Consider the following 23,401-nt stretch of genomic DNA (forward strand, 5'->3'; position numbering starts at 1 on the left):
AAAAAAGAAAAAAGAAATGGCTGAAAGATGAAAAAGGAAACAGAAGAGAACAATAGTGAGGAAAGGAAAAAGAAACTAATAAAAACAGATGAAGAGGAATGGTGTCCCTCTATACCTTCTGTTTGAAAGGACACTGTCCAGCAAACAGCAGGTTCCAGACACTCCATCAGCAGCGCTTCCAGTTTTGGGGTCATTTGTGTTATGGCTCAGTCCTATACAGGATGGTGCCACTTGGTCCAGATCCAAGAAAGCACTTGGACTAATGTTCAGTTTTCAGTTTGCAAGCAGTTCCACTGAAGTCAAACTTCTCGTGACTTTAAAAGGTGAGCATTTACCTAACCTCGCTGTTGGATGAGTAGCAGGGAATAATACTGCTAATTACAAATCCCTAAATATCTCCATTCAGGTTGCAAAGGTATTTTTAAACACTTAATTAGGAGCAAGGGCTTTAAACAAGAAAGAATTAGTTTGGATCTGTTTTCTTAAAGTAATGAAATCATCAGCAAAACCCCTGCTCAAGCTGCTTTTTTCCTACGTTTTCAGCCATCTTTTCACTGTCAAGAGAGCCTGAAGCCTTTCAGAAGGCGCTAAAAAAAAAATAAAAGTAATAATAATTATCTATCCCAAGGCTTAAAATAAAAGCATGAGTAGTGTCAAATATTCATGTGCTCTGCACCTTCAGGTCTCTCATTTCCACTCTCCCATGATAACTTTACTGGACTGCCATCCTCTCGTTCTGGAGGACTCTTACTGCAGTAGGGTAAGAGCAATTTGAGAATTGGATGCAATGTGGACTGCAGCAAAGAAATCTAAACTCTGGATGAAGGAAATCTGCTCCCCTTTCACTATATCCCTCATACTTATATTGGCCCCTCACTCTGCAGTCTCTGGTTTTCATCTCTCTTAACATATAAGAACTTCTCCGTATTATAAGCAGTTCCTTAAGTAGTCCTGGGAGCAGATCAGTCTTCTGCTAGCTCAGCTAGAGCTGAATTGGAGGGAATGCACTTCAGCTCACGAAACAGCTTCTGCTATAAGCTTATGGGAACCAATTCCTGAGATTGCATATCCGATACAAAAGCCCTTTCATAAAGATTTTTATCTAACACGTTTAAACAGATCTCTTCATTCATCCTTGAATCAAGAATAAAAGCAATCTGATAAAAAAATATATAGGCAATATGCCAAAGCAGAAGCAATAATTCACTGGCCTTGAAATATAGTTCTTTTACTGGAAATATTACCGCGAGAAGGAGCGTGTGTCATCACAAAAGAAAGTCAGGTTTTAAGACACTTTTCAGAACAGGCTCCGTGTTTTGTTCTTTATTATCGATTCATAAATCTAGAATTTCTTGGCTGCCAGGAGATGGGCAAAGATCACTGAATGAGGACCTTATAAAATCGGTGTGACTTAGAAAATGAACGAAGATCAGAAATAATTTATTTCCACAGTACCACGGGCATTCCAAGCTGTTCCCCTTTAGCAACAGACGGTAGAAAGCTAAAACTAAAACCCAGAAACAGCCGTATATGAAACACCCTCAATCTTTCCATCCTTACCTTTGTTTCAATGAACCAACCAACATCCTACAGCCTGTCCTTAATAGACATTTCATCTTATTTGCTGCCCATTTTCAAACTATAGCCACAACGATTCTGACCTTACCCCTGAGAAAGTTCAGGGCAGTTACTTTTACCAAGTAAGCAAGCAGTCACCTTTTGGACAGAATTCAAGCATCAAAAATTTTAATTCCAAAAAAAAAAAACCAAACAGTATAACCATTTATGAATAACTGGAAACAGCCTGGTAGAATGGCAGTATAGCTATATTACATTGGCTGTAGCAAACTTCATTACTGCTCTGAAGACAATTTTGCTTTAAGGGGCATTATGTTGACTTGATGCGGATGTCCAAAGCCAAAGTTTGAGTCCCAGACTGTGCTTGCACTGTGGGCTGTGCCCTCGTGTGATTTATGTTAACCAATGATAGGCTGTAAAAAATTGGAATTCAAAAATGAGAACTGTTCCTGTCCCTCACTGAGTGCTCTGGGAGAGTGGATTCTTGCTCCTCCTTTACCCCTATTACTGCGTTTAATTGGCACATAAAAAACATGCTTACTTAAAGTTGAGAGTGTGGAGTGTCTCGTAGGGTCTGTATGCCTGGGAACTGTCACAACAAGATTGGTATCCAAACCAAATCATATTTGCATTATAATTGATGCAATCAAAACTCAACAAGAGACCAAGCATTATCTGCATGAAGGACAAGAAGGATGTCATATCACAGAAATATATTGCAAAAACTTTTCTTGACAATACAAAAGGAAGAGCAGAACTTTGCTAAAGCCCAAAGTCAAATAAGCTAGACCATGTTATTCAGAAGTTTTTCTGAATTTCACCCTGCATAACAGAAATGGCCATGTAACGTTTTTGGAGAATATAGATTTTTAGACCAAACCAAAACTCACCTTTTGCTTTTTTTTCTTTGATAGTAAAATGTGTTCTGAGATTATAAAAAACATAATTTGTTTTCACTCAATATTTACTCCACAGAAATGGAGAAAACTCCATGACAAGGGTTGGCTGCCATTAAAACATTTGCAGCAATGTAGATTCACTGCTTTCCCACACTGTGGTTTGTAAAACGAATTAAAAAAAAAAAAAGTCCTAGAGAGCAAATACTACAACTTATCATCAGAACAAGGGAAAATATGATTGAAGTGTAAGAACTGAATGATGAAGTAGCGTTTTTAAACACTATAATCCACAGGTTTTGTGTGTTTTTTTTTTCCCCTTAACTCAAAGGGGGAAATCTTTACAAGGTCATGTATGATTGAGAAGCAGCTTGTGTTCTGACACAGAACAAATGACAGTCCAGGTAATCCATTCTCACAATGGCTGTCAGATCGAATCCACACAATTCTCTTTTACATTGTTTATCCTTCTAACAACTAGTATAAGCTCAGTCAAGGGCCTTAATAAAGAGATGGTGTTCAGATCACCAGTCATAAAACTGAAAGTTTGTTAGCTACTTCAGCAACAATGCATGAGTGAAGAATTTATTGCTGCTGCAATCCATCAAAGAATGTCATAGAAACACAGAATCATTTGAGTTGGAAGCGACCCTTAAAGGCCATCTGGTCCAACTCCCCTGCAATGAACAGGCACACCTACGCTAGGTCAGGTGCTCAGTGTCCCTCCAGCCTGACCTTGAGAGTCACCAGCGACGGGGCAACTCACCACCTACCTCACTGGGCAACCTGTGCCAGTGTGTCATTGCCCTTATTGAATAAAACTTCTTCCATAGATCCAGTCCAAATTTCCTCTCTTTTAGTTTGAAACCAAGGAGACGGAGCTTCAGAGCAGCTCTCAGTAAGCGCAACTTACCAACTTCAATCAAGCCAAGGAGATTTTCATCTGCTGAAGAACTGGTCTGACCTGTATAATAAAGACTGCTGGGCACAATAAAAGCTCAAGGGCTGAAGCACTCTGAAATCCAAGCATCTAAGACGTACACATGAGGTAAAATTCTAATCCCAAAATTTCTGCAGATTTCCATAGATGTCAGCATGGCAGGAACTTTCCCAGTGGCAGAATGTAGGATAACCCATTGGCATCACTTGCAGCTACACTGATTTATTCCAGTTTAGGTCCTGTCCTTAAACTTAGGAGGTTGTGGAGTACACATTTGTGACCCAATCCATTATCGTGGCATGTAGAAATGATAGGAATAAAAGCAGCATAAATGAAGATATTATCATTTAAATAAAATGGAAGGCTGTTATTCTTTATGTTTGTTTCAGTTATCATTCATTTCTTACCTCACAGATACGAGCAAGCTATTGTTCAACTTCAGCTCTCTCAGATTAGGTAGATAGGCACCTATGGGATCAGAATAAAGAATCATCTTGCACACCTGGTGGTAGGATATAAGAAACTTCTGACAATTACAAGTTGAAGCATCTTATTTTACCTACATTTCTCATTTCTTCCTGTCACATCTGTGCCGGACTTCTAAGAAAATTAATGAAGTGATTTCACTTAGAAAATATTACACCCTTTGCATATTTGCAACATATACGTAGTGTCTGCTTGACAGACTAATTATATTTTTGAAAACCCCCTCTGACAACCCTGATAGAGCACGTTTCCAAAAAGGCAACAAAACCTGGCTTCATGGCGACTGCTTTCTTTGTTCTGATTGATAATCCATATTGACTATCAACTGAGTGATAACTCAAACAGCTGAAGATCAAGAACACTTTAGATCATAGCAGTCCATGGATATAAGCCCCTGGCACAGGAAACATTTGCTACTGACAACAGCAAACTTGCCCGTTCCCACCAGCAGATTTTACCCGTGGCAAGAATCCTCAAGTATGATGTATCACCATGGAGAGGTAGCATGAATTTTAGGCAGACTGGATCACTAAGACCAAGACACTAAAACCTGTTCTCAACAGTAATCTCTTTGGCAAAGGATAATTTAGCATGACATTCTAGCTATCCAGCTCTTTGCAAAGGATCAAAAAAGGAATTTGAATTTATTTAAAAAAAAAAAAAAAAAAAAAAAAAAAAAGGGAGTGGAATCTCACAAGCAAACAAAGAAAACCATGCTGTTTATTCCATTTCCCCAAATAGTGTTTATGGCAAAAACATTTTAATAAATCACGTTTCAGAAGAAGCATTATCTTCATCTAATGCTGTTTGGGAGTGATTATAATCCACATATTGAATTTCATGCTATACTGCAAATCTTTAATGTCATTTGTTTGTAAAGCTCTTTAGAAAATACTAAAAGCTCACTGTGCATTTCTTTTAGTCTTATTTTTAATAATTTTCCATAACACATAAAAATTATACCACAAATTACAAACACACCATCCTCATCCTGCAAGGCACACATTTTCATGTCAAATTTTATAAAATATAGCAAAAAAACCCCCAAACTTCAGAGTCCCAACAGGGGAGATACCACTATCTCAGTTAATTATTCACAGCAGTCATAAGTGCTACTGAGCAAAGACTTCTGCAGACATAAAATCCATGTGCTAAGACAGACCCCAAGGGGAAAAAAAAAAAAAAAAAAAAAAAACCACCCAGCAAAATGTAGATGATTAAAAAAAATACTATTTTGTTCCTGATAAGAAACCTGAGGCATTAAGAAGCAAACAGGCTTTAAAAGTCAAAGTCTGAGAAGAAGATGAATTGAAATGAGTCTTGTTCAAAAGAAAACTTTCTACTGAACACATTTGGGGTTGGTTCAGGAAAAATATGCTATTAAAGGATTCAAGGAGGCCATGGGGTGTGGCAGCCAGTGTTACAGGCTGAAGACATAATTTTCACATCTGGTTATTTCATTACTGTAACAGAATCCTCCATCGCGAACATTTTGTTGTATTTTGGCACCATTGACCCCCGGGCTCTGTAGTAAGTTAAAAAGAAGCGAATGCTGCGTGCAGCAGTGTGATAATCTGCCTGGAGGATTTTAATGAAGTATTTCTCTAAAAAGCTTATGATCGCAGTTCTGGTCTGATTGAGAACTGAGAGCAGCATGCAGTGTTCTCTCTTCTGTCTTTGACTCCCTTTTACTAAGTAGCCTCTTTGTAGAATCATAGGTTGGAAAAGATCACTAAGATCATCTCACCCAACCATCAACCCATCCCCACCATGGCCACTGACCCATGAGTCTCAGGGCCATTCCTTGCAACAGTGCATGAGTGCTAAATTCTTCTGCTGTCCTACTCCAGTGGAAAAAAAAAAAAGCTAAATTAATAGTAGAAAGAAATAAAAATGTAAGGTAGGTGCTTATATCTGATTTTTTTTTTTAATAAACTTGAAATCAAAATAGGACTCAGAATGAAAATATTTTCATGTAAATGTTAGTTTGGCCCTCCAAAGCAACACGCATTTATAGGGAAAAGCCTGACTGCTATAAAATGAGCATTCCCCTGCAAGCACCTACTTTGGAGCTGCTTGCTTTAGAGAAACAGGCTGCATTTTTCAGATTACTAGCTCCATTTCTGGATAAAAAAAATATACACATACATTCAGCTACATTGCCTTAAGTGCTGAACTTCATGAGCAGAGTAGCAATGCGGGTCTCATTCTGAGCTGCCTTGGTATAGCAGATGACATTTACATAACTCACTAGCACTAAAGAGAAAGCAGGCAAGGTGCTGGCTTTATTATATTCTAAAAGCCACAGTATCTGTATTAATTACATTTGTTGTTTATATAGTAATGCAGTATCTGCAGACAAACCCAAGATAGCTGTCATCTAGCTACCCGAGGTCATATCTCACAAAAAGACAGAGTTTAACATAAATCCCCTGCTGAAGTATTTCTAATTGCTGGAGAGGTTGCCCAAGACCTGCTGCACTCCTTGCTGTTGTGTCTTCTCAGTGAAGTTTGTTCATACCAGCTAAATTACCAGGCTGGTCAGAGAGGTGCTGGATGTCCCTGGAGACACTCGAGGTCAGGCTGGAGGGGCTGTGAGCACCTGATCTATCCTAAGTGTCCCTGTTCATTGCATGAAAGTTGGATCAGATGGCCTTCAGAAGTCCCTTCCAACTCAAACCATTCTATGATTCTATGAATTAAAGGCAGGTTAGGAAGGCACGTGTTGGAGAGCAAATGTCTTTTGCCTTTGCTTCTTACAAAGAAATACTGACAAACAGAGCAGAAGCAAACAGATCAACCGGTATGAAAAACAACATATGCCTACTTCTGAACCTTTGGCAGAGCTTTTCCTTGATAAAATGCTTTCTGCCGAGCAGCAGTGCAGTGCTGCAAAGTCCCCATGCAGCAAACAGCTGCCTCACCAAAGAGAAGCAACAGTCTCCAGACACATAATCAACTTAGACTGGCTGCCAGAAGGCAACAATTGAATAAGAACCAGAGAAGAGCATTGTGGGTAACTTGATTTGTAGCTATTAAAATCACTTAGAAATAAGAGAACTATGTAGTGTCTTAAATGACTATATCCAACCATTACTTTCAGCAGGGATTTCTACAAACCGGTCATCAAAATGGCCCCAGATCTGTCAGCAATCAAAACTGAAGGGATAAGCTAATAAAAAGGAAATAGTCCATCTGCTCAAATATAAACTGAAGCCTACACACAGTAATAGAGAACAAAAGTAAATCCAAATTCCGCAGAGCTGGATATAAGACTTGCCAGTGAGGTTCAGTGCTTTGCCTGTCATTCAGCAAGGTGCAGTGAGAACATACAGCTACAGATTTCAGCAGCTATCCTGCATCCCACAAAGACACTCAAACTCAAGTTCTGGCATGAAGCTTTTCATTATTCTAATACCGATCACAGGAAAACATTTTAACATTGGTCTTTTAGTGTTTAAGCCTCCACCCTGTCCCTAAGAAATACAACTATTCCTTCCCCCTATATAAAACCTCTGTGTAAAGGCTGTCCTGACAAACTGGGAAAGGGTGAAACGCAGTGCTTCCAAGTTCAGCCCAAAGTACAATGCTAATAAAAAAACTCTAAGTGTTTAAAACCACTCTGGAAATTTTGCTAAGAAGATGCAGGATCTCAATGCTTGTGATATACTCACAACCTCTCCAGATATCTCTATTGCTCGTCACAGCAGAAAAGCTTTCCCTTCTGTCAGGCTCGAACTTCCCTCATTGCGGTTGGTCTGTTCCTTACTCCACTCACTCCACTTATCTAGCTCCCTGTGAACAGGAACCTGTTTGGCAGTGCACTGATTCAGGGGAGATAGCTGGCACAAAGTCAGCCTTGCTTACACCACTCAAACTGAAGGTGCAAACTGTCCTGTCACACCCCTTGATGTTTCATTACTCTCAAAAGCAGTGGGGATCTGCAGCTGCTGTTTTTTTACAGCCCCTAAAGTCCAACTCCTGGTTCAAAGTGGGACATAAGATGGAAATCGTTTGCAATGTGGGAACAGTGCTCTGTATTTGTAAAAGCTGCAAAAACTTACTCAAAGAAAGCAGAAGTAAAGGGATTTATTCCTGTAATGGGAAGGAAAGGGAAGTGCAGAGGATGTGTGAGAAAAGAGAGATTTAAATTAACTTGTAAATTAACTTGTTCTGCTCTAACAACACTTCACAAATCCTACAAGATTAAGTGCAGCATTTCTGTATGAGCATGTGAGGAATAAAGGACAGTGAGGTAAAGTTCAAAAGAGGAAATGGAAGGGACTACATGTTTAAGATAATACCACAGTACAGAAGTTACAGATAAGGTAAGACTTTTTGCTAGCTTGTCATAGCTAATGCATAATGGCATGGGAATGGGAACACCGCTTTGGAGCACTGGTAGAAATGGTGTAATAAGATTTTCTTATCAACCAGAGGAAACAAGACTGAATAGATTATATACTCTGAAAGAAACAGATGCAATTTGACTTAAATTACCAAAATGTCCATCAAAAATAAACCTGTCTGCAAAATAAACTGAATAATCAATACACATCATAGAATCACAGAATCATTCAGGTTGGTAAAGATTTCTAAGATCATCCAACTGTCCACCTACCACCAATGTTGCCCACTAAATCATATTCCTTACTACCACATCTGCATGTTTATTGAGCACCTACAGGGACAGTGACTCCACCACCTCCCTGGGCAGCCTGTGCCAGTGTAATCCTTTGGAGAATTATTTCCTAACACCCAACCTGAACCTTCCCTAGTGGAACTTGAGGCAATCCATAAAATGGCTGTGAAGTTCAAAACAAAAGCCCCCTTCATATACTTCCTTTAACTATTCTTGATATCAGAAGGCCCAAAGATATTGGACTGGCTATTACATTATTGTCACTTGCACACCTTGGTGCTCTGCACAGGAACTGCTTGTCTGAAAATACCAGCACCAGCTTTTGGGGGTGCAACTCCCTTTGGTACATAAAATACTGCCCTGCAATAGTTAGCTTCAGTGAAGACAAAGATGGACTTGGCTGTGACAGGAGCACACAGGTTGCTTTCAGAAATGCCTTCCAGCACTGGAAGAAAGGAATGTTGCACGCTCTCAGTGTTGACACTGCTACTGAAGAAATTCCTTCACTACTTCCTTACTTCTCTTGAGCAGAGATGATGACACAGAGGTGAATTACAAGCATTCAGAGCCTCCTGGGGCTCGTCAAGCGATGCATCTAGAGGAGCTTCCTCAAGCTCATTCTCCAACACAGCTTGATGAGGCAGCACAGGAAGCAAATGCAGGAGACTGGCAGCATTGGCAGCCTGATACCACTAGTGATTTCCCAGCCACAGGGGAATCTTTCAGCGGAGACAAACTGAACTTTGGCTACTCTGTCTCACTACAATAGCATCAAATACTCTAGAGGGCAACTTAATCAGTAAATGCTCCTTTAAGTCCTTGAGGCATGTCATGAGGAATCTTTCAAATTAATTTGGCATTAGACAGAAGTCACAGATTGGTTTAGGTTGGGGGGGCCTTAATGATCATCGAGCTGTATCCTTCTGCCATTGGCAGGGCTGCCACCCACCAGATCAGGCTTCCCAGGGCATCACCCAACCTGGCTTTCAATTCCTCCAGGGATGGGGCATCCACAGCTTCTCTGGGCAATCTGTTCCAGCGTCTCACCAGTACTTCTCTTTGTCCTATCACTTATCATATCATGTAAAAAGTCAGCCACCCTCCTGCTTGTAGCCTCCCTTCAAGTACTGGAAGGCCACAATGAGGTCTACTTGGAGCCTTCCCTTCTCTGAGCTAAACAAGCCCAGCTCCATCAACCTTTCTTCATAGGAGAGGTGCTCCAGCCCTTTGAGCATCTTTATAGCCCTAAATGGTGTCACCTATCCATTGCTGTAGCGTTCATTCTTAGAGTCTCACAGAAGAAAACAGTAATCAAGAAATGAGAGATACCAGGAAGAATATGTTTCAAGAGCTCTCAAGCACAGTAGTGCTTTACATTTACATACAGCTTCCAATTCCCCAGTCCTGATAAAATACAATAAGGGAAAATTTGAGAAAGAATTGTTTTCTTACCAAAGTTCCCCAAGCTGCTCTCTCTTGTATCTACTTGCATCTCCAGGGCCTTTACTTGCTGCAGGTCATCCATCCCTGTCAAAGCTTTCTGTAAAAATAAGCAGGGATATATATATATATATTCTCACACAATGAGCCAGATGATACAGGAACAAAAAGGTGTAGAAAGGTTTTCAACCAGTGCTATGTCAGCAAGTAGTCCAGGTCAAAACAGCCAGACATATGATAACATTAAAATAAATCCACTATTCAAAGAGCTTTCTTTCTAGCAGCTCTGAATTGTTTCAGCTTCATGTAACTTCTACAGTGCTCACAAAGTCAAGGCGGGGCACTACATTCAAGTTGCAAATCAACAAAAGATTACATGCCAATTAACTTCATTTAAACAACATGCCCACACTGTAAGATTTGTGTGATATTTTACTAATCCTCAGAAGATAAGAAACGGTACCCTTGGTGTCACCAGTGATCAAAAAGGTGCTAGACAGTAAAACTCAATAAAACACAGTGCTTAGCTTTTAAATCCAAAACTACCAAAAAGAAAACAAGATTTCAGCTCAAGACAATCATAATATGATTGCATTTCTCAAGGCACACAACACTAATTGCAAGAATTACAAATTTCTTCGAAAAGAACTAATCAATACCAAAGGAGGTCTCCAAAACCTTTCATTATTTCTGCAAAATCTCTGTGATGGGGTCAACCACTGTATTAAGCAAGGGTGTGTGTGTGTACAAGCAGCTATCACAGGTTCTTTCCTTAAATATCTGGAAATTGGCATTGATACATTCATGCAGATTTTGCTCTGCCTTTCACCACTCTATTTAACATGAAGGAACAAAGTCACTCAATGACATCTACGTGTAGGAAATAAGTTTTCTTACAACTAGAAACTCAGAACACACTATAGTTTGTTTTCCTTTGGAGGTTAACACTTATATAGGGGAAATGATTCATTAGAAGGGAATTTGTGTAGGATCACCTCTGTACAGGAGTTTTTGAGGGGAAGAATAGCCACAAGAACATCTAGTTCACTTCTGTAGGGAAAAACAGTAGTGGCAACATTCCCACTCATCAAGTAGAATTCATACTGCTCACAATTGATCAGTTTCATTCACTCTAATGGCTCTACACTCTCTAACAAACAAGGGACCAAAACACTCTAACTGGAACTGAGATGACAACTTACAAGGGCATCGTATCAAGACCACGGTTGATGAAACAGCTGAGCATCACTCTTTAAAAAAAAAAAACCTCACACCCTGCGTAAGGCTTTGAGTTAGATTCCTCAGAAACAGAATTATCCAAAGTCTTCACCTGCTTTCCAATCACCTTTCAGAAACTGTGCTTAAAATTATTGTTAATCTGAACTTTTAACTGATTTTAAGCTTCTGGCCTTCCTTGCCTTTACAGTAAGGCATGATAAACAAAGATCTAAGGCAAAAATACCCCAGACCTCAGCGGCATCCAGGAGTATGCTTTCTAACCCCAGACACAGACTGCAGAAGAACTGTTTTGCTCCTTCAAAGGCAGCAAGCATGCCTACTATGGACGGCTTTCTTCCCCAAGTAAACATAAGGTCCTTTACTACAATCCGTATTTTGCAGTCATCCTTTTCAGCAGACAACACTATTTGTCAGGTAGCATGAGAGCACGTGAGAAATGAGAGCTAGCTGACATCCTGGCACACATCCACACACTCAAATTGCTGGGTTTGGATGCAATCTCATTGTTATGAAAGGCAACTCCTTCTGACAAATACCTCCCTCGTCCATGTCAAAATAGCCTCAATAGCCCACTTTATTAAAAGACTGAATAGAAAGTGGTTCCAGAACAATAACCTTTGGGACATGCACTTTATCAGTAAAGCAGCAGAAGGCCCTGGCGCCATGCAGAGCCTTTGCCTTTCTCCATTGCTCCCTTCAAACTATCCTTCCCCTCACCATATCCCAGACAGCCTCCTTTCACTACTCTGACCACAAGAGATGCACTTCTGCTCCTTGTCCTCCTCTTTCAGAATCAAAGAATAAAAGCCACACAAGGTTATATTTTCCTCTTCTAGATTTCCCTATTCTTTCTCTTCCCATATGGGGCTACCAGACTTTGTTCTCCTTTTCCTCTTCCAGATCCACCATTTGTTCTTTTCCCCCAGCTGAGAGATGAGCCACTTAATTCACCAACATTTTGTGCTGCAACAAGCAGAGTTGTGGCCCCAGCACTGTATAAGGTTGTTAACTGCCACTTCTGGCTCTTTGAACTATAGATAGCTGCTTGAAGCACGTGTTAAACAAATGCACCAGACCCCATCTGTTCATAGTTCCCACTTCCCTATGCCACTTTTCCAACAATCACCAGGAAAAGCACACTTTTTCCTGCTGATGGAGTTCTTCGAGAGTTTGAAACTGACAGGCTGTGGAATGCAAAAGCCATCATACTATGTGAAAGTAACACAAAATGAGGATATGAGCTCATTACAAAGGCTCTAGAAGCACAAGGAGCCCAGGTGTGGCTGAGAGCTGGTTAGCAAGCAAAGGGTCAGGGCAGAAGAAGGTTCCTAGGGAGAACAGCTGGGACACTCCTACTCCCTAGGCACCTTTCCTAGCATAGTGGTGCAGACGGAGGGGGTCTCAGAAGTCACAACCACAATTCTGGCACCAAGAAAGGAGGGAGTAAAGGAAGGACATGGAAGCATTTAAAATAAGATGATAATAAGGACCTTCCTTTTACATTGCTGTTTGATATCAATGCACAGGAACCTTCAGCAAAGTTTAAAAGGAGGGATACACAGAAGGAATTTGACTGCTGTTAGGCTGTTAAAAAAAAATCAAAGTGAAACACACTGCCAAGGATGATCAGATTGGACAGAGGGACGTCTGGCACCGTGTGAGTGACAAGCTGTGCTAAGGCACTATGCAGCCCTTCACTCCAAGGTTGTGCCAGCTCTAGGACAAGCTCCTGCCCTAGTTCAGGAGTGCCATTGTGGTGTCAAGTAATGGCTGTCTGCCAAAACTCAAAAGGCTGTGCTGGCAGCCAGAGACGGGACTCCTGCCCGTGCCCCAGGAACGCTTAAGCCATGAAGGTGCTGTGCCATCTAGGGTTTCCTTCTGTTGTTTACAGCTGTAAAGCTTACAAAAAGAGACCAAGGATCTCTTGGAGGCAGAGCTGGATTTACATCAGAAAGATGACCTGAAAAAGCTAATTATAATTCCAGGTTGACTGCTGGTTTCCAGAGAGGATTCTGCCTGCCACCTACCCACTGAGGTGGGTACTGGTTAGATAGAGGAGGCAGATGTTTTCTGAAGAATCAAACAGCAAAATCTTTCTTGCACATGATGTTCAAGAATGTCGTCTGACAATCTTAAACCTTCTTATTTGGAAGAATAAATTCCTATGGAAAAGCACTACACAATTCCTTGAAGAATTAGTGATAAGTAAAAAAAAGACAGCCAAAGTTCATTTTGTTTTTACACCTCCTTTGAAAAAAACTTTTTTTCACGAGATCATGCAAAAAACTATTGGCAGCTAGTTTAGCCAGTAGTTTAAGAAGCAACTCTATAACAGCTCACAAAGCACTCCCATCATGCAAAACGTCTGGCCAACACCTAACTGAAGAGCATGTGCCCATCTGGAAAGCTTCTTGTCAGTCAAAAGAGAAAAGCCACAAGCATTCTATACAAAACTGCAAGTGCAATGCTTTTCTGTTCGTAGAGCTTCCCTACCTGGGAATGCTGGGAAAGTCACCTGGGGATACTGGGAAATCCGGTTTGAGTCCCACCTGCAACTCCCCGTGAATTCCTTAATTGGAAATAGTATCTGTGCAATTAAAGCTGGTGCACACAACTGATTTCTAGCTCCTCGCTGGATTTTTCACATGCTCCAAGAAAAGCAGAGCAGTTGCTGAAAAGCATGTTGCACACAGCTGCCTGAGAAGCGTTTCCAGCTGTGCGCTCATTTTGCTGATGCTGGTTAATTTGGCTAGCACAGGAATTCCTGAGCAGTGAGCTTATTTTCTTCTAATACCACACCTGTATGCAAATATCATTTTCATGTCTATTCATGCGTTCACTGCTTTTCACGGGGATTTTATTTCAGATTCCCAACCCAAGAATCATCTCCCCCTGCACAGGAAAATAACGCTGCTGCAAGTGTGACAACTCCTATTTTTTCTAAGAAGAAGATTACAAGAACATTAACAAGGTTTGAAGTACTGGGATCTTCTCGGCTGGTATGAAAACAACAGTGAAGAAACGACTGAAGTTTAAATGGAACTGGATACTTCAGCAAAGATGCCTTTTTTCTCATGCTAAAGCTCCAAGTCACACTAACAGTTCTACATGCACAGGTCCCAGTTTTGTCTCATCATCACTGGCTCAGCTCCTTGCTGACCCATCCTGGGGATTCAAAGCACCGACGCTTTTCCTTTCTCAATTGCTAACCAGGATCTGATGCTACAGGCTGCTAAGAGCTCTCTCTTACTATCATAAGCTTCAAAGGAAATGTGGGGCTTGGAACTATATGGGAGGTTTGGTGATTTCTCAGAAATAGCCTGTATCATTCCTACAGGAAGAAACACAAGCTCAGGTCCAACTCTCCTGAATTAATATGCACAATATCATAAATACACCAATTTTTGCTTCAGACTTACATTTCCCACACACAGGCATACAAAATATACCACAGTATGAATTCCTATTCCTAATCTAACAGCTAGGTGCAGAGTAAGTGGCTGCATTTCAACATTGTGTCACTAAACACAATTCAAGACTATTAAGTTAGTTAAGCAGCTGTTACTATATGCAAATGAAAATCTGTTTTTAATAAAAGGCATACATATGTGTGTAAGTATATGCATATAAATATATTCCTGACATGAAAATTTGAACATAAAACATCAGGTGTTTATGTAGCAGGATATATATAAGCTTTCACTGGAGTAAAGGTTTTAATATTAGGATAAGAACATATCAAAGGAAAGCTCTGAAAGTAAATGAGGCTTTGTAACTACTTTCCTATTCACAGTATGCTTACTGCTATCTGTCATCTCAAGCAATCTGATCTAATGCAGAAACTAGCTGTGCTTTCAATAGAAGATTGAACTAGAAGACCTCCAGAGGTCCCTTTGAACTTCTTTGGTTTTAAATCATTATAAACGGTTACCCAATTCTAGGCAAGGAATCAGAAGACCCAAATTAAATCAGTTATGCCCATCTCCTGACTCCACATATCACAGATTATCAAGATTTTGCACCTGCTCCCTTGATCTCCAGTTTCTTCTCAGATTTATACAATTCACAACCATGAGGAAAACTTTCTGCCAAGCAAAAAAGGAAGCGATTGAGACATTTCAGTGTGAATCCAATCTGTTGTTCCAGGACCCTCCAAGATTTTCTTCTCCCCACGAGAACAAGTGCATACCATATGAAACATACCCTACAACAAAACTAAACACCACTTCCGAACACGTGTTCCCAAGTTTAGAAAGCATCATTTCTTGGAGCAGGATCAATAAACAGTGCAATGAGATGAACGTTGCCTTTCTTCTCTGAAGACCACATACAAATAATGGTGATAACAAAAGCTGAGGAACTGATTAGTTTTGAGAAAGCGACAATGTCTGGAAGATCATTTGTAAAATGAGTTTGTTCTGTGAATTTTATTGCTTGTTGTGCAAGTCAGAAAGAGGTTTTGTTTCCAAAATGCACCCCGGAGCCGGGGGGGGCGCCCCCCTCAATGAGTAAGAACTGGATTAAAGAAAGGTGACACTCTGAATTTCAGGTCCACTTATTTAACGGTAAATCTGTATTCCCCATTAAAATCTAGTTTTCAGAATAAAGGGAGAATGGGGAAGAATTTGTTCATGTTAACACTCTATAGCATATGACAACACATAAGCACAACACAAGCAAAGCCAAAGAACAGAGCTGAAAACATTAAACAGGACATGTAAAAATGGAAAAGCAAAGATTATCTATTGATGCAGATGAAGATTAAAGGGCATAACAGAAAATTGCTATCGATACTAGTGGAAAGAATAAAAAGACCAGTGAATGATACCAGCCCTAGCATCAAACACTTTCAACCTGTAGCTTAGATGAAGAGTAATCAAATGCAAAAGGACAAAGTGTGACATTACAGCAGGAGAGATTCTAGAAAGCAAAGAATAAAACACTGAAGATGATATTCACCTGAGCAGAATATGGAATCACAAAGGATTTCAAAGTGAACATTATGCTGGAATGAGGTCATAGAAAACCACAAAGCCTATAGAGAACAAGCATAAGATTTAAGCAAGGTGATAGTCTGATGTGAAGAGGAAGAGAATAGCAAGGGAGAGTTTTGGAGCAGTTGTCTGTCTCTTGTGCTATGGAGTTCAATAAGGAACAATGGTAAAAAAAAAAAACAAAATCAAAAAAGCAAGGTAGGGAAAAATAATAAGAAAGAGGAAATCATTTTTAGGCCAAATTCTCCTCTCTTTTGCAGGAAAAGAATTGTCAGGCAACTGGAGAAAATGTGATGGAATATGTACATTATATCTTTTTGAGAGTCCTTAGTAATGGAGACTGCTAATGGAGAGTGATGATTTTGTTAGTGAATGGAGACTGTGATCTCTCCGGAAAAAGGGCAAATGCACGGATTCAGACAAGCTTGCAGGCTGCAATGCAAGGCACCCAATCTTTAAAGGTTCTGTACAGCTAGACCTTCAAGGCTTCCCCACACAAAAACAAACAAACAAAAAAAAAAAAAACACAACAAAAAAACTGCAAGGGCAAGGAGTAAAACTGAATACATATGTTGGAACAAAGAAAAAACGTATCTTGGAAAAATTCTCCTCAGTAATCAGGTGTCAGAAATCTGTACAACACTGCAGAACTGGGGCCTATGTCCTTACCTTTATAGTATAACTTTAATAAGCTTGTATTTTAAAAACCTGTTCGTTCCTTCTTAGAGCCCTTCAGTGAATACAACTAATAACTTCTAAAATATCACAGCTATTAAAAGACTAGCAAGAAGACATCGCAAGTGTGTTGCTTCAAGCAGAAGAACCTTTCAGACCCCTTGGTTATCAATGGCATGTGGTTCCTATACAAATAGGCACGTGATTGTTCTTCAGACTGAAGTGGTTGGACAGTATACCTATTTTTGTGTTTCAAAAAGCAGAACTGAATCCATGGAAGCAGCAATTTCAGTTTGATCAGTGTAAAGGTCAAATAATAAATAAATTGGATATGTTATTAAAACAAGCCATAAGCACTGTTAATGTTTCCTTGACAATGTCATATAGTTTTTCCTCTCAACAGGAAGTATCTCAGCTATGCCAACACAAATGTCAGCTTCCAGAGCCAGGAGATAACTGCATCCAGAAAAATTAGTAGGACAGCATGCATCCATTTAAAAGAGTGAATTCCTTACAAATGTTACTGCACATGATCTAAGAGTGGCAAGAGTCAATTAAGATCAAGAATTCATTTATTATATACATTATAAAGCTTTTCTTCCATTACTGAGAAAAATCTGGAACTGCTGGAAAATTTAACTTCTGATCTGTATAAAAAAATAAAATACAACAAAACAATGAAATGCAGTTTCTTGGGATATGGGTAGCATTGCCTTTCTGCCTATAACTGATCATGAACTAAAAGGTTCAGAAAGAGAAAAAAAACATACCAACTAAAGAGCTTTCTAGGGGCTTCATTCAGAGTTTATTGAAATCAAAGGGCAGCTGTTTTGATTGCTCTAATGGGCTTCATTTCATATCCTAAGATAACAGACTAATCTGTGAGCTTCCCATTGGGCTTATAAAGGGTACAGTATGCCACAAACATATTACTCCGGTCAAATTCCATATCAGGCTTTAAAAAAAGACTAATAAGTTGTCAGTGGTCGACAGGAACCAAAGGAAAGTAAATGGGGTAGATCACAAGGCCACATATCAAACTTTATTTCCAGAAAGTTTAAAATATACCCTCTGCAGAAAGTGATGTTCTTGGGAGAAGACTTGGGTACCACTGGAAGAGACATTCTGAGAACAAGTAGCTACCGAGGCTCCTGTGCATGGTCAAAACAGTGGTTGGCATATATTGAGAAAATCATGTAAACCTGCAGTCCAATGTGAGCTGGAACATGGCCCCTGCAGAACGTGAATGCACAGGGGATTACAGATGTGGAACACTGTCCTGCTCTCTGGGAGCATCTGAAGCACAGCTTTGCCCCCAGCTGTCTTCCACAGACTCCTACGCAGCTCTGTAACACAGAAAGCTGCACCTTCCTCCTAACTTCTGCTCCTAGCTCTGTTTCCCTCCAGCAGGAATAAGTGAGCTTATTTTCCCAGCTCTTAGCTCCCAAGGGATTTTACTCTTAATTAGTATTGAGCAAATATAGCACAATATACAACCAAGATCTCCTTCGCTGGAGATTTCAGCATGTTACTCTCATTCAAGAAGCTGCATGCCAAAAATCGCTTCCCTCTGGTCAAAAAGGGACACGGCTTTCAAAAGTGCTTTGAAAACTCACACTTTGATAAATGGAGGAAGTATTTATAACGCTTGCAGAATATTTTAGTTGGCTTCTTAGGAAGACAGAGGATTTCACTAATTCAGAACAAAAGTTAAGCTTTTTAAGTTATACTTTCAATCCATAGAAAAGGTTCATGTAAAAAGCTTTTTCTAATGCTAAGATTCAAGGTACTTCAGAAAGCTTTAATGAGATCTCTTTTAAATTATAATTACATTACCCCATGCACTTCACGCTGCTTCAAGAAAGTTGACAATAAAGACAGCAGCATTCACGTTGGCCATATTTTTGATATGAAACAAGGTGAAAGGACAAACATCTGATAAATTTCCTTAAGACAGAATTCATTTTATGCAGAAGCCTAGCTGCCAGATATTCAATGCAACAATCTGCAATCATCACAAGGGCTGCTGGAAGGTTAAGCTAATACAGCACTTTATATGCCAGTTTCCTTCTTCTACTTCATTAAAAAGTTGGATATCAACTCACCAGTTTCCTGGGGGAAAGGTATTCATCCATAAGTAGTTCTCCATCATCTTTAATCAGTGGACTGGGATTTAGGTTACCTCGCCAACTCAAGTCAGTCACCCGAACTGTAGCTGAGGCTGGACGAGAAGCTCTGCCAGGATTCCACTTCAGGTCCTTCTTCATATGCTTTGGACAAAAGGATAATAAATAGTCTGATTTTTTTTCCCTATGTTTATTATTTTCCCTTCAGCAAAAAATAATTTGACTCCTGGTGCAAGCTAGCAAGTAGCTATAAAGACAAAGGTTTTCCTAACCAGAAAAAAATAAAAAAAAGATCAGCGCAATGCATCACGTAACATGCATTCTTCCTTTTCTTCATCTTCTAGAGCTAGTCATAGAATCAGAATAGTTGGAAAAGACCTCTAAGATCATCTAGTCCAACTGTCCATTAACCACAAAGACTGCACACTAAACCGCATCCTTAAGTACCACATCTCCATGGCTCCTGAACACCTCCAGGGGCAGTGACTCCACTACCTCCCCATGGAATCTACTCCAACACTTCACCACTCTTTCTGAGAAGCCTTTCTAATATCCAGCCTGAACATCTGCCAATTCAACTTGAGGCCATTCACTCTCATTCTCTCGATGCTACCTGGGAGAAGAGGCCAATCTCAACCTCACCACAACCTCCTGTCAGGTTGTTACAGAGGGCAATTAGGTCTCCCCCAAGCCTCCTCCAGACAGAACAATACCAGTTCCCTCAGCCACTCCTCATGAGGCTTGATGGAATCAAGTGTAAGACTTGACAGCCCTACCTCTATCAACTTACACTCTAGGCTTTTACAGCTGCACACCAATGGCTTTGTACAAGTTACTCAAGAACAGTAAACTCAGGACACTAATCCTCTCCAGTCTTCCCATTACTCTCCTTGCCCTTCTCTGGTAGCTGAGAACTTCCCATTCAAACCAGTCTGCTTTTTACCCATATAGAAACTATCCTTATAGAAACTCAACTCACAGCAAAACTCTGCTGGGCTTCAGGGTTGAAGCGTGAGCATCAAGAGACATTGCTGCTTTTCTCCAGTCTCTGCCCCAAGGCAGCACGTATAGCAGCTGTATACATTTCCTGTCCTAAATTAAACATACTTGCACTGTTACTGACCGCCTACTGGATCATTCAGGCCACATACTGACTGTCAGTTCTGACAGAAGTCTTTGGAAAATTAAAATATAATTTAAACAGATCTGCTTGTGAGCTAGGTGAGGAATCAAATCCAGATTTTAAAGACAAAACGCTTCAGAAGTGTGCATTCTTCAATTTCCAAATCTATTCCTTTTACAGAAATATTAACAACTAACTTTGAAATACAAGAATAAGCACACGCCTACCAATTGCAGACAACAAGCAATCAGTTGTACCCAAATGGTACAAGCATCACTATGATTTATACAGCCATTTACTTCTACTTGGCAGCAATGAAGCATCACAGCTGGAAACGTTGCTGTATCAACAATAGGCTAGACTAGAGAAAAGCCTTCTCACTCGGCCATCAAACACCTGCAGCTTTCTCTGGTTCTCCACTGTGAGGCAATACCCATTCTTAGTGCTGGAAAAGTAATTAAATAATCAAGGTAATCATAACTGGCTGATAAAGCTTCACTGGCAGCTCAGACCTACCTTCACCTTCATACTAATAAATAGTTAAACGTGGAAGTAATTTCAGGCAGGAAAAACAGAAGAAACTGACTGCTCAGCTGGCAATTTCTATTCAAGAAGAGAGGCTGGTGAGAGAGGTTTACATCAAAGGAACTCCTCATCTCCTCTTACTGCTCACATACAGTCAAAAGTCTTCATCTCGGCACAGGCAGGGGAAACATGAAAGACTCAGAGCAGCCAAAGAGAACAGCAGCTTCCCATTAAGAAGAAAATGGATCTCCCAGTACCAGACGTCTTAGCTTTTGGGAAAAAAATACCTAGCCTATTCATTTCTAACACCTGCTTCTTTCTCCAAATAATTCCAGAATTTCTAGGGTCCTTTCCTGTATGTTCCTTGGAGCGGGTCTTTATGATTTAGTCATTATATTGAGTTGTAACAATCATCCAAGGAAATTAAAAAAAAAAAAAAAACTTACATGATACAGAGGTCTTCTGGTGCTGACTCTATTTTTCTGATATTGCTTTTGCTCAAGAACTGACTTGGATTAGAGTATCTGCTGAACAAACACTGAAATACTTGCCAATTATAAAAGATTTGTTTGGGATCATGTGTAATACTGTTGATTCCTTCTAATTGAAGCAAGTATCATTCTTACCCAGAGATAATCCTGCATGTTACTGGAGCCAGGTGGATCAATACTCAGAAATTACTGATGTAACACCTGAGTACAAAATGCACGTAACAGCAAGACTGTGTAGATTAGGGCTGTAAAGAGTTAATACACTTGCATAAGACAAATTATTGTTCTCCTTCCTTCAGTCCATTGCTATTACACTTCAGAATGCTCTCCTATCTCTGAAATATGTGTTGATACAGCACTTATTTATGGTTTGACAAGCAGATCAATTTGTGGCTGAAGACCTGAAGTAACACTTCCAAATCTATATTTCCTGCTATCGATCCAGAGCTTGTAATTATTGTAACAATGGATTAGTAAGAGAAAAGTATTTTCATCAGAAATTTTCTGGGAAGGAATTGAGTTACTGTCAGCAAACAAAGCAAATCTTTTGAACATGCTTCCATGTTCAATGCTTCCATGTTCATGTAATGCAAAACTTTATCCAGAGAATTTCCTCCTGACTATGGATCAAAATAACATCTGCATTCTTTTTCTACAGCCCTCATTTTGAAGGAGTCCTAATAGTGAGATGCCAACCTTATATAAAAATCCGCAAGCCTCCAAGCCTCTGGCATGGTGTAGGAGCCAGAAGTGGTCTGGCACACCAGGTGCCCTCCTGCAGATAGAGTCAGGCTGTACACCATTTTCAGTGCTGCCTGAGATGGTTAAAATCCTTCCAGTAAAACCATCTCACCCACTCATTTATAATACTAATAAATAAATGAGAAATCTGTGGCTTTGTCAAACACACTGGCTAAAAAAACCAGTGACCCAAAGTAGTGCTGGCCACAGGGAACGGTGCACAGGAGACTGGAAAGATTTCATTGTCATTGAAGAGGTCTGAAAAGTAACCTGAACCTGAAGATTCATTCCACAGAATAGATGGCTGCATTGGATAAACTTTGAATATGTATGCAGAATGGTAATGCAGAACATTCCTGCAAGACTGTGGGACTGAGAAGGATGAAAATTGATAGCACCAAAGAAAAACCTTCAAAGAAATCAGTGGGAAAGCAAAGCAACGCCAACAAGCAGTTGGGAGAGTCAGGGAAAGATTCAATAGTTGAAACAGAACGGATTTTGTCCTGCACATGAACACTGATAATAAAAGACTGAAAGAAATCAGCAGATTAATGTTTTCAGGATTTGCATTGGGGCTCTTGATTTAGCAGTCTCCTCCTTGCAGATAACTGGAAGCAGACCATTAGTGAGTGCAGGAGAAATCAATGACTACAGCAGCGAGATGGAAGATCTCAACTTTCTCTCCCCCAAAGTGAGTGCAATAACACTGACCATTACAGATCACAGGCGGGTTGTGAAGCTTCATTAAAATCTGTACGACGCTTACTTTCAACATGCTTAGATTAACACTGCAACCAACATTCCCAAGGTCGAAGGAATATTAAGCATATTCAGTTTACCACTTGAAAACCCCCAACAACAGTGTTGCAAGTTGTCACTCCTCTGGTGCCTTTGCACATTGCACCGAAGCCATCAGACAAGCCACCCGGCCCTTTTGCAATACCAAGCCAACCGTAAACCAAAAACAAATCAGTCTTTTACCATCTCTCAGAGCTCCCAAGAGTCCTCATAGCCCGCGTGATTTCAGGCTGTATACTAGAAAACCAGGACAGTGGATTTCTACCTGTCTTTTCTCTGCTTTGGCTTCCATAATTCCTCTTTCCCAACTCCTAGCAAGATCCTGTTGCTGATTTTAGGTTCTTCTAGTCCCAAACAAAGGAGGATGACATCTCATACAAAAACAAACCTCTACTCCCTTAGACCAGCTTCTAAGTCAGTATTCTCTCTTGGTCCTTGGCTAACCATGACGTCCCAATGCTCCTCTGTACAGTGTGTCATCTCAGGTAGGGTACTGCAATAACATCATCAGCCAAAACCTTCTCAGGAAGAAAAACTTTTCAGAACCATTTGCCACTCCTTAATGAGAGGAAACTCATAGTGAAGACTTTGCTTTCAGTTGCCTTGCATTATGCAATTTTTGTTTAATCCAGAACCAGAGATAACAGTGGTGCCCATACTGTTACCACAAAGGATTTGTTGTTTATTAAGGATTTGACAAAGGTTTG

The 23,401-nt window shown here is 40.1% G+C and overlaps 1 protein-coding gene across 4 annotated transcripts in view; it reads right to left on the bottom strand.

The window, feature by feature from the left end:
* Window positions 1-23,401, bottom strand: part of LRRC56 (leucine rich repeat containing 56) — a 53,402-nt gene that overhangs the window by 21,945 nt on the left and 8,056 nt on the right. For all 4 annotated transcript variants that reach the window (XM_042814233.1, XM_042814232.1, XM_042814230.1 and 1 more), the window contains exons 3-5: window positions 18,996-19,160; window positions 9,995-10,082; window positions 3,822-3,882 (exon numbers count right to left, since the gene is read on the bottom strand). In XM_042814233.1, the coding sequence (XP_042670167.1) occupies window positions 3,822-3,882; window positions 9,995-10,082; window positions 18,996-19,160 (314 nt within the window). The remainder of the gene's footprint in view (window positions 1-3,821; window positions 3,883-9,994; window positions 10,083-18,995; window positions 19,161-23,401) is intronic.

This window comes from Centrocercus urophasianus, unplaced genomic scaffold (genome assembly GCF_019232065.1).
Source record: "Centrocercus urophasianus isolate 14NV4802_14NV808 unplaced genomic scaffold, USGS_Curo_1.0 seq_14, whole genome shotgun sequence".
Lineage (NCBI taxonomy): Eukaryota > Metazoa > Chordata > Aves > Galliformes > Phasianidae > Centrocercus > Centrocercus urophasianus.